The sequence below is a fragment of the Mus musculus genome, chromosome 1 (assembly GCF_000001635.26).
Source record: "Mus musculus strain C57BL/6J chromosome 1, GRCm38.p6 C57BL/6J".
NCBI lineage: Eukaryota > Metazoa > Chordata > Mammalia > Rodentia > Muridae > Mus > Mus musculus.
The window spans coordinates 14,907,417-14,919,484 of record NC_000067.6 but is presented as its reverse complement, the minus strand read 5'-3'; the positions used below and the strand labels follow the sequence as shown (position 1 = coordinate 14,919,484).

General features: G+C 40.5%; 1 protein-coding gene across 2 annotated transcripts in view; it reads left to right on the top strand.

The window, feature by feature from the left end:
- The first annotated feature begins 622 nt into the window (after positions 1-622).
- Trpa1 (transient receptor potential cation channel, subfamily A, member 1) overlaps positions 623-12,068 on the top strand; it is a 46,219-nt gene continuing 34,773 nt past the window's right edge. For both annotated transcript variants that reach the window (NM_001348288.1, NM_177781.5), the window contains exons 1-3: positions 623-760; positions 6,966-7,125; positions 8,580-8,755. In NM_001348288.1, coding sequence (NP_001335217.1) covers positions 650-760; positions 6,966-7,125; positions 8,580-8,755 — 447 coding nt within the window. In that variant the 5' untranslated portion in view covers positions 623-649. The remainder of the gene's footprint in view (positions 761-6,965; positions 7,126-8,579; positions 8,756-12,068) is intronic.

Below are 12,068 nucleotides of genomic sequence, written 5' to 3'. Positions count from 1 at the left end.
ACCTTGGATTTCAGATCTTCCTAGCCCCACGTCCCAAGTACAGGCTTACAGCCTGTTGGATTGCTCGCGGGATCACACTATTATGCCTGGTTTTATGTAATGGAGATGGTGCGCAGGACTTCCTGAAGGTTGGGTAAGCACTTCACAGACTGAGCTATATTCCCAGTCGAACTTCTGGACGTCCAAATGGGGGAAGATTTTACTAAAAATTGCAGATTATATTCTCTCGCCCTACCCCGACCTTTCTCTCTTGTCCACTCCTGCCTCCCTGGCCACTATGAGGGGTTGTTTTTATTTTAATAAATTTGCTGAATCTGCCTCAATTTGCAATTGCTCTGTGATTTCCCTAAAGGGGAGAGTCTGGGGCAGATGCCCACTAGGTTCGTTTTTTTTTTTTTTTTTTTTTTTTTTTTTTTTTTTTTTTGTCTCCAGAGCCCCGCCTGCTACTTCCTCTACAAGTAGCCCAGGCTCGGAAAACTCTTTGCAAAAGTTCCCTCCTACCCTGCAGGCAGAATGGGGCTATAGCTGCAGGGATCTCTCCAGCAGAGCTTAGTTGTAGGTCCCAAGTCCGGCTGCAGCTTCCGGTGCCCTGTCCCTAGGTGCCGCCTTGTGGAGAGCTGCTGCGCCAGCCGGCGTCCAGGTGGAGTCAATGAAGCGCGGCTTGAGGAGGATTCTGCTCCCGGAGGAAAGGAAGGAGGTCCAGGGCGTTGTCTATCGCGGCGTCGGGGAAGACATGGACTGCTCCAAGGAATCCTTTAAGGTACTGGGGAATCGGTGGTCTGGAGCATGCTGGGGCATTGTGAAAGGTGGGAGGCTGGAAATTTCCTTTCGTTCAGTATTCTGCTGCTTTCACACTCAAGTTTATGAAGCACGGAACATGGAAATGGCAGGAGACAGTATCAGGGTACACAGCACCTGTAACTGCTAGCTGTGGTCCTCTATTTTGCTTTCTTGTTTGCATAACTCCATCTTGCCAGGGGATGGATTGGTGCCAGAGAAGATGTTCCCCTGAAGTACTTTTGAAGTTTTACAGAATTGAAATCCATAAAGCCAGGATAAATTTGGAGTGCGTGAAGTCCCTTTTCAACGTTTAAGTAGATTTTTCGTTTGAGCTGAAGTGGAACTGCTGCAGCTGAGAATCTGGTACTCAGCGATCCAACAAGTGTGTTGGGATGGAGAAGCATTTTTATCTAAAAGTGAAAAAGAGAACTCAGCACTTCAAATTGGAGACAAGGAGGCAAGCCCTGCAGCGAGTCCTATTGGGGACTCCACAAGGAGATACCTAGTGAGAAAGGGAGGTCCCGCTGTGATGGGGGCTTCTAGCTCTCAGTTCTCTGGATGTTCTGACCTATTAGAAAGTTGCACTCACTATTTGATGCTGATACTGCGGCCACTCTGAAGGGTAGAGGCAGGCTATTGGACGCCTAGAAAATCATTAGCCTTGAGATAGTAAGAAAGGAAGGGCTTTTATGAAATGGCAAGGTACTATTAACTATGGCTTCTCAATCCCCTCTGACGATTCTTCTGCACCACGGAACCATGTTAACCTTATTTTTTTGCGGGGGGGGGGGAGGAAAACGAAATGCTTGTACAAGCACAAACTTTTATAGAGCTTTCTTTAACTTGCAAAGATATGAGCTTACAGAGCTCTTGCTTTGATTCACACATGAAGTAAATTATTAGAATACATTTCAATTCAGTACTTGGAATTTACCTCTTTTTTAAAATAACCGCTTCACAGCATTTCATTATGTGGACTACATCATGATTTATTTAACTACCTATGTACTGATACACACTTAGGTCATTTTTGTTTGTTGGTTGTGTTCTCTATTTTATTTAGCTTCGATGTTTTTAATCTATGACTGTAAATGTGCTCTCAGTTTGGCTGTCTATTGGTAGCTTGGTCCAGAGCAAGAGGTGAGAGGTAAGCATAGCTTTAGGTCTGGCAGACATTATCCAACTGCTTTCTATGTAGATACCACTGCGAATGTGAGTCAAATGCATCCTACCTCACACAAACCTGTACCCCCCCCCCCACCAGATTTAACACAGGTGTCTGTCCCACGTCAGCTTAGCATATTAACCATGGCGTTTGCTGTAGTAGGAAGAACCACATGATGACTGAATTTCAATACTAGGATGAAATCGTTATAATTAATGTGGGACAGAAAGAAATTTCTTAAAATTTTTTTCAAATCTCAATTTGAAAAAAAAATCCCTCATGTAAGTTGTTTTATACAAATTTGTGGAAGAAACTTTAGTATCTTTAGTTTTATCGATTAAGTCAAGAAATTAACTCAAGTTAATACCTTTTAATAGTATTTTGGGATTTAACTATACTTTTATCTTGGTTCTCTTTCCTTTTGGATCTTATTCTGATTAGACAAATTTTATTCAAGCAAACTAAAGCAGATCGGTCTGAAGTCTCTAATTTGAAGGGCTTAATTTAGAACTAACTTCTCTAAAAATGATCTAGAGCCTGTTGTCTTGAATATAATCACAGAACTCAGAATTCAAGAGCTTAGGGATTATTCAGATCAGAAGCTACTAAACTGACTGAATTTATGTGTTTAGGGTTAAATATGTAAAATAGAAAGGTTTTACATATTTTACACATTACACCAGAGGGTTAAATATGTAAAATAGAAAGAAATAATGAAACCACATGGCAGTTCTGGAATAGCACTGATATTAAGATGAATTTTTAGTGTGCTTTCCAGATTTGAAAATCTGCATATATATAAATAAATATATACATACATATATACATTCCATCACAAAACCCAAAATGAAAGTATACGACAAGGCAATAATTTACCTATGGACATATCAGGCCTGTCTTAAGATATTTTCTTAATGTCAGGTTCTGAACAGAGGCAGTGTAACACCTTTTATGAGCCGTGTGACATGTTTGCAGCCTGTTTTATCACCATGAAGTCAGTAGTATCATCTGCACTTCTGAACCTAGTCCTTCCTCTAGAGAGTGTGGAGGGTTTATGTCAACTACCTATCCTTGAACAGACGTGTAAACTGCTCTGTTGGGGACTGGTGATGGGTAGTTACTAGAGAATACCAAGTACAAGTGCTAAAATGCTTTCAAATTCATTTAGGTGAGCACTTTCTTTGCTAAGGCAGGGCATTAAGGGTGAAGTCCTAATTCTTGAAGAATTTCAGTTTAATTATTGAATATGTGTGACTCCGAGAGTGACTGGATGCCTCAGTCCTATCCCAAAGCCACTAGAGGAAGTTGGAATTGTTTTGCTTAGAAAGTGGCACATTTTTGTCCCTGCCAACATAAGGGAGGTTTTATTTTAAGTTCTATTCTGTGACAAGAGAAAAAAAAATCAAAGTTGGAAATTTAGAGATTTTAATTTATTCTGTCCTCTTGTCTAATTAACTCATTAGTAATATTCTAAATTTATCTCTGCTATATTAAATAGCTTTCTTCACAATAGTGAGAAGGGTTGTAGTTTCCTTTAAAATAACAATTCAGATTTTGAAAGCTATCTTCCATGACAAAGGTGACCAGTCATAGTCATAGGGGAATTCAAACAATTTTCTTGATCTTTGGGGGGCTATTTCTGTGGTTTGAGGAAAAAATAAAAGTGTATTATGCTGCCTTGGTTCTATACAAAGCTACTGCCTTGTAAAGCATTTTGGTTTGGGTCTTTGCAGTGATGTAGCTATTGAGAAAACGTTTATTTGGTTTTTTTTAATTGGTTATTTTATTTATTTACATTTCAAATGTTATCCCTCTTCACAGTTTCTGCTCTGCAGCCCCTCTATCCAACCGCCCCCCCTACTGCTTCTATGAGGGTATTACCCAACTCACTCACTCCCACCTTACCAGCCCTAACTATGCTGGGGCATCAAGCCTCCATAGGACCAAGAGCCTCCCCTCTCTTTGAAGCCAGATAAGGAAATCCTCTGCTATGTATGGAGTTGGAGCCATGGATCTCTCCACTTATACTCTTTAGTTGGTGGTCTAGTCCCTGGGATCTCTGGAGGGGGGTGGGGTGGTGTCTGTATGGTTGATATTGTTCTTCCTATGGGGTTGCAAACCCCTTCAGATCCTTCAGTCCTTCCCCTAACTCGTCCTTTGGAGTCCCTGGTGCTCAATCCAATGGTTGGCTGCCAGCATCTACACCTGTATTGGTCAGGCTCTGGCAAAGCCTCTCATGGGACAACTATATCAGGCTCTTGTCAGCAAGCATTTCTTGGAATCAGCAATAGTGTTGGGATTTGGTGTCTGCAGATGGGATGGATCCCTATGTGGGGCCGTCTCCGATGGCCTTTCCTTCAATCTCTTCGACTCTTTGTTCCTGCATGTCCTTTAGACAGGAGCAATTCTGGGTTAATATTCTTGAGATGGGAGGATGGTTCCACAATTCAACTGGTGGCTGTGCTTAACCTCTGGATCTGGTCTCTACAGGTTCTCTCTCCCCTTTATTGGCTATTAGCCATCCTGTTGGGTCCTGAGAGACTCTTGCTTTCCTGGTGTCTGGGAATTTCTAGTGGCTACCCCCAGTTACCCAACCCACTACTACACACCTCTGTTCAACTTCCTGACCCTCTGTACATCTCCCTCCCTCTCCCAGTCTCCTCCCACACCTGATCCTGTCCCATTTTTCCTTCCCTCTCCTTTCTTTCTCCCCCCTCCCTCTAACTCCTGTGATTATTTTGTTCCCCCTTCTAAGTAGGATTGAAAATACATTAATTGGTTGTGTGTTTGTAAATCTGGAAGGTTACATGCTAAATAATTTGAATCTTGAGGCTACCCAAGAACTGCAGTGGAGTTCTGTGAATTCTTACTGTTTTGTGTATTTAAGCTTCTAGGAAACTAAAAGGCCAAGTAGCCTAGTATGTATAAAAGAAAGGCTGCTCAGCTGACAGAGTACTTGCCTAGCATGGATATAGACATGGGTTTGAATCCCAACATGGAATGAACTTGAGTGGTTGTGCACACCTGAAATTCTAGCACTGAAGAAGTAGAAATGGGGCAATCAGAGGTTCATGGTCAACCTTAGACATATAGCAAGTTTGAATCCAACCCTGCAGACACCTGAGAGTCTGTCTTTTAGGAAAACAAAAATCTCTATGTTCCTCTATGTTCTGTGTGAGAGATTCTTTCTTTCATTCCTCCTTAGAAAAATATTACATATAGGACTACATCCTGGAAAGTGAAGCATGAATATGTGTAGCAGATGTTGAGCACAGCTAATGTCATCCCGCATAGAATGAAAGAGGAGGAAAGACCCAGAGCATTTCTCAATGTTTTGTTTTAGAGTCCATTTGAGCTTGAATACTGTATGGGAAGCACCTGCTTTGTGAGCTACAGCAACTGTGTGTTGGATTAGAAAGTGAAGTGGATAAAACCTAAAATCATTCCCAGGATGGTGGCTTATACTTACAGTCTCAATTCTAGGGAGACCAGGGGTGTAGTGCCATCCTGAGCCATAACGGCAAGACTGAGGCAAGCCTGGGCTATCTGACACCCTGACTTAAAAACACAAAAGCAATCAAGTAAGTAAGAGCCTAAAAACTCTCACAGCGTCCATCTGCAGTCACAGTGTCCGCTACCGCACATCCTGGGTCGGCTCTGCACTGTGGATGCTAGAGAGTGAGAACTTGCAGTAGAGGAGGATTTGGCCCTACTGAAGCATAGCTTCCAGGAAGAAGCATTTGGAGTACTACCGAAGGCTGGATGATGATACCTAGCCATCTACTTCTAAATCCATTAGTAATTCTAGATGCAACTGTGATCCGAAATCTCATCAAGCCATTGGAAAGTAATTAAATACTTCTGTAATTGTTGATTTTGAGACTTCTTCATTTCCTGTGTATAAGGCAATTGTTTGCAACTTTCAAATAGCTGAACACGGAAATTGCTTATTGCATTATGGATATTAATTGAAAATTATTTAATTACTTTTCTCAGGAAGTGCTCATTTTCAGCCGGGCGTGGCGCACGCCTTTAATCCCAGCACTCGGGAGGCAGAGGCAGGCGGATTTCTGAGTTCAAGGCCAGCCTAGTCTACAGAGTGAGTTCCAGGACAGCCAGGGCTACACAGAGAAACCCTGTCTCGAAAAAAACCAAAAAAAAAAAAAAAAAAAAAAAAAAGGAAGTGCTCATTTTCAAGAGTAGGCAGTTGTCTTAGATGCTTGAACAAGGGGACACTCTGTCAGGATGATCCTGGCTGCAGTGTATAAGGGGCAGTTAGGTGGAGACTGACTGCAGGCAGGAAGGGCAAAAACTATTTTAGATTTCTAGATTTAGTAACCCTCACATTCAAAGAACCTTCCCCTCTTACTAGTTTTGTCAAGTGTCTATTAACTGTACAAGACAAGAGCTTTCAAATACCATTTCCACACATGCATGCTTTGGTCATTTTCTGTCCTTCTCTTACTTGACACTCCCTGTTCTACCGGAAATAAAGGCATTTCACCCAGCAAAGCAGAGGCCCTTGTTTGTTTGTTTTTGCTTTTCTGTTGTTGTTTGTTTTGTTTTGTTTTGAGATAAGTATTCTCTGTATAGCCCTGGCTGTTCTGTAACTCACTCTGTAGACCAGGCTGGCCTTGAACTCAGAAGTCTACCTGTCTCTGCCTCCCAAGTGCTGGGATTAAAGGCATGCCACTGCCTAGCTAAGGTCCCTGTTTTTTAATATATTATTTCTTAGAGCACATTTTGTAAAAGTCCTTCAAAACTTTTCTTGAAGCCTTTATTTCCAAGACAGATGTAAGATAATGATCAGGTAAACAAACCATATATTTAATGTATTTATCAATGCATAGCTAATTGCCTACTTTATGTCGTTATGTACTGTGCTCTTTAAGGGAGGCATTTGCTGTAAGCATGACTGTAATGAACAGTTGTAAAATATAAGTCTATTAGATGACTAATTTTATATTTTTAAGTTTTACACATACTCGTTTTAGGTAACACCCTTTACATGTTCCTCTAGGTGGACATTGAAGGAGATATGTGTAGATTAGAAGACTTCATCAAGAACCGAAGAAAACTAAGCAAATATGAGGATGAAAATCTCTGTCCTCTGCATCACGCAGCAGCAGAAGGTCAAGTTGAACTGATGGAACTGATCATCAATGGTTCTTCGTGTGAAGGTAACCGAATGTTGCCATGAGGAGTCATACTGGCATCATCCTCTTAGATTTGTGAACCACCAACAAATTTGTACATGTGGCATCAATGGTACTTATGGGTAGACTGAATATGAAGAGCATTTCTGGGCTGCTGAGCTAGATTTGTTAGTTCTACTTTAGGAGATTAGGTGAACAGCATGACTAGCCATATCAAAGAGGAACAGTGTCAGTGTGAGGGTGTGAGATTCGGTTACTCTGAGTTTGCATATCTTGGGTACATGCACAATCAGACCTGGGAGGAGGGACCCGCCCTCTAGTCCTTGCCTAATCAGTGGATGAGACTGAGGGAATAAATGGACATAGTTTAAGAGACCAGAGATTTCTAGTAAAAAGTAGCTAAGGGGACTGACTGCAAGAGACAGATGGCAGAAGTAGAGTGGGCAAGAGAATCACTTCTTGGCCTTTTGGCTAAGATTAAGTATGGAGAGGGCAAGAGAGAGCTGGGATACAGCCAGGAGAGCGGTCACTGTGATGATAAATAAGGTGATCTGTTGGTACAAAGGCATCAAACTGAAATAAGGTCATAGGAAAGTCTTGCATTAGAAAGCCCCTGTGTTTACAGGGAGAGCAGTTATGAAAAGTGCTCAAGATGAAAGTTTTTTGCAAGTAGTATGCTACTGAATGAAGTTGCCTAATTGTTTGATGCTGAATAGAATTACTATCTTGCTTAAACAGAATTGGGGAGGACTAAGATGCGTGTGTGTGTGTGTGTGTGTGTGTGTGTGTGTGTGTGTGTGTGTGTGTGTGAGTGTGTGTGTGGGGGGGTGTTAGGCTGAGAAATAAGAACTTGGATAAATGAAAAGAGTAGTAAAAACAAATTTTTAAAGAGAGAGAACAGGAATATTGGCTGCCTTATGGTTCCCACTACTGTTGATGGCTCCCAAGTGTGATTCATGTGTGAGTACTTTTTTTTTCCTTGCACTTAGTAATATATCGCCAATTCTACCTTATCACAGCTGCAGAGCAATTCAGCACAAAGGGCATCCTATTTTTATGCAACAATCACAAGGCAAATAGCACCACATGTCATGGGGGGTATCTTTTGGGCAATTGCAAGCTAATTATAAATATAAGTCACATGGAACCTAATTATGATTTGCTATAATGTAATCTCAGCATTATAGAACAATTATGAAATTAATATGCAGATTAAAAGTATAGTAACAAGAGGATCTGTTTCTATAAATACTATGTAAAAAATTAACCCAGTGTTTGGATCTATAGGTACTTTCACCTGGTCTCAAGTGGTGTCCATTGGGTAATTCTGAAGCTAAAACTACATCCTATTTCTATAGTTCAAGAAAGTGTACCTGGTTTTATAAGCACTTGACTCCGAGGTTCGGAGTGGGTAGTTCTTCAGGATATATTAAGTAAATCCCAAACAACATTTAATGCATATTTTGTTATTTCTTTAGTGCTGAATATAATGGATGGTTATGGAAATACCCCACTGCATTGTGCTGCAGAAAAAAATCAAGTTGAAAGTGTAAAGTTTCTTCTCAGCCAAGGAGCAAATCCAAACCTCCGAAATAGAAACATGATGTCACCCCTTCACATAGCTGTGCATGGCATGTACAACGAAGTGATCAAGGTGAGCCTGCTGGCCATCACAGTGAGGCTGACTGTGGAGCTAGGCCAGAATCCACATCTGACTCACTTACTGTTTCAAAGTGACTGACTTCAAGTGCCATGTCATGGCAAATGAAACGTAACTATTATGTTTATTTTTCGCCAAATGATGGTGGTGGTAGTGACGATATGACGGCAATGGGGAAGATGATGATGGATAGCACTGATGAGAAAGATGGTGGTAACGACTGTCATAGTAACCAGAGTTAACTTTTCTTGAGTTTTCCTTTATCAGGTATTTTAAAGAAGAGCTGTGTGACTTTATTAAGTTACCATTTAAAAAAGTGTAAGTTGAGACTTACATTTTAGCATCTACTTCCTAGCTGAGGAAGAAGCACAGAGATAATTGAATAACTTGCCTGACACGGAGTAACTCTTTACAGCTCTACACCTTGTTGTTTAGAGCTCCTAGATTTTGTGACTGAAATGCAAAGGATGATTAGACTTTTAGTGAAGGCAGAATCCATAGTTGTGATTGGTCAGTTTTGTTAGATGGACAGCCTCTCAAAAGACAGATAAACATCAGATACAGATCATATGGGGGAATTTTATTTTACTTTTTGTTTGTTTTTCAAGGCTTGAACTTCCTCAACTAGAGGAGTCCCTGGTAAATATTTAAAGGGTAGGTCTTATCCCACAGCTTTTAGACTATACCTCATAGATTCATAGGCACACTGGAAAGTCTATCTGCTTCCTCAAAGAGGAATGCCGATTACAAATGGATTATGTTCTAGAACAGTGGTTGCAATCCCCTTGAGATTGAATGTTTTATTCACAAGTCACATATCAGATATCATGCATTCCAGATAATTACATTATACATCACAACAGTAGCAAAATTACAATTATGAGATAGTAACAAAATAATTGTATGGTTCGGGGTCCCCACAACATGAGGAACTGTATTAAAAGGGTCACAAAATTGGTAAGGTTGAGAACCATTATTCTAGAAAGTCATTTTCACGTTAGGCTATTTGGAACTTAATAATCAGTTTTCCTGTAGAAACTCTACTGGAAGTGATGAGCTTTAGCTAATGTGTTAACCCACCCCCAAGCCAATTGTCAATAATCACAGAACAGAGTTCCAAGTTCCCTTTGTCACAAAAAGTTTACTCTCAGCTGTTGGGAAAGGTCTGGATCCTTGCAAGTAGAGATAAATGGAGCCCCTTTCATCTTACCTCTGTGCTTTGGGTTTGAAATACACCTTAATTTTTATGGCATGACACTGTTGTTAAGTGTTGATGTGCCCTCCTTTCGAGATAAGAGAATGTAATATATTTTTATCTGAACAAAATTGTAGTTTTAATGCTGTTCTGGTAAATGGTGGTTATTTGAATGAAATGGAAAATGAATGAGAAGGTCTTGGAAAGTGTCCATGGAAACAGGCTGCTTGCCTTCTTCCTAATACCTTTGTGCACCATCATTATCATGCACCAGGCCAGGGTTTCTTTCATCTATGCTGCTGGGTCATTAGTGCTCACAGACACTGCTCACTGGTGTCATGCATTTCCCCAAGGAGCCCTAGTGCTTTCTCTGAAGGCCCTTTTCATCCATAAATGCTCATTAACTTAATTTATTTTGGCTTTAAAATCATGATTTGGGAATTTGCAGGCAGGTAGTAGTTGAAAGAGCTACAGTTAATTGGAAAACTCTTCAGCCCAATCATAGAAGTTCAGAAATAAAGCCCATAACTAATTTGCACAATCAATGTATGATAGAAGCAAAAATGACAACAAAAAGCTAGTTGTCCTACGTGATACAAAACTAAAAAGAAAGCTAGGGCTTGAGCGAGTTCAATTGTGTGTACCTTATGGTCTTTGTTTTACCAACAATAGCCATGTTGTCAGTGTTCTTAAATACCATGGCTCATGACAACAGGAGGAAGTTTGCTTATGGACAGCAATTCTGTCCCAGGCTACTTCTCTAGACATGCTCATGGTCTAGCCTGTACCTACTCAACCTTTCCCAGTCCAAAAGGTATTTTAACTGTTTGATTTACCATTTTTTTTCTAGAATGTTTGTGGTTATAAAGTTAAAAACAAAAAACAAAAACACCCAGTCACCTCTGAATCACTTCAAAATCTTATATACACAATTTTCTCTGGGACTATTCCCCTAGGGACTAGGGCAAGACCTTACTTCTTGATGATCTTTGTCCTTAGAACTTCGGCTAGCTCAGCTGACTGAGCCTTTCCTTAGAGATCCTGGGTTCTTACCAAAGGATCCTGGAGAGTCCTGGGGGGCTTCTGAACATGTCTGGTCATGACTGATTTAAATCCTGGGGGGCTTCTGAACATGTCTGGTCATGACTGATTTGAACTAGTTGCATAGTTCGGTTGCTTTCTCTGTGACCACTGCCATCTAGAATTTAACTCAGCCCTTTGAAAGACCATGCGTCTGACTGTACAAATACTCACATGCTGCAGATCTGTGAGTTCTATGAGATTGGGGAGAATGCTTGTGGGTTGACTTGGTTGGTTCCTTTGCATACAAATCCAGATTTGAAGAATAGAGCCTGAAGGTGCCTGAAGTGTGTTTAGGGGTTTTCTCCTAATTTCCCTTCACCTATAAAGACTTTCCTGTTTGTCCTTATGCACTAAACTTCAGCTCAAGTTTCTCCTATGAACAGAACTCACTAGTAAGCCTAATTCATCCATAGGGTGTCAGGTAGGAACACTCTCTTGGGAAAGAGTTCTCCTAGGAAGCTGTTGATTATTTTGAATAAGTGGAGAATTTCAGGAAACAGCCAGCTGAATAAACAAACAAACAAACAAACAAACAGCAATAACACATCCAATTGAACTGCTAGGGCAGTGGTGAAGGTTTGTAATCCAGCTGCACAGAGGCTAAAGAGGAAGGATCGTGAATTCAAGTTTTTCCTGCACTGTTACAAATAAAGGCAGTTCTGGGCAATGAGACCCTGAATCAACAGTGACAATAAATCAACAAATAATGAAGAAGAAATGACTTGGTGGCTGTACATGTCCTGCAAGCATGAGATACTAGGTTCATTTACCAGTGCTGAGAAAGAAAGACTCATATTGATATTAATCATAGTATTATCACAAGAAGAAAGCAGTATACCACATGACTTTACCTACTGGCTGAGAAGAAAGTCAGTTCTTTTATTCCAATCTTAATTAAAATTTTAACTCTATTATACAGTATGTAATAACTATGTTTATATGTTCATGTTATTATTATTATATATTATGCAATGAATACAAGTTAAAGAGGTGGCAGCAAACCTCAAGATGTTTCTAAAATGTGTGTTA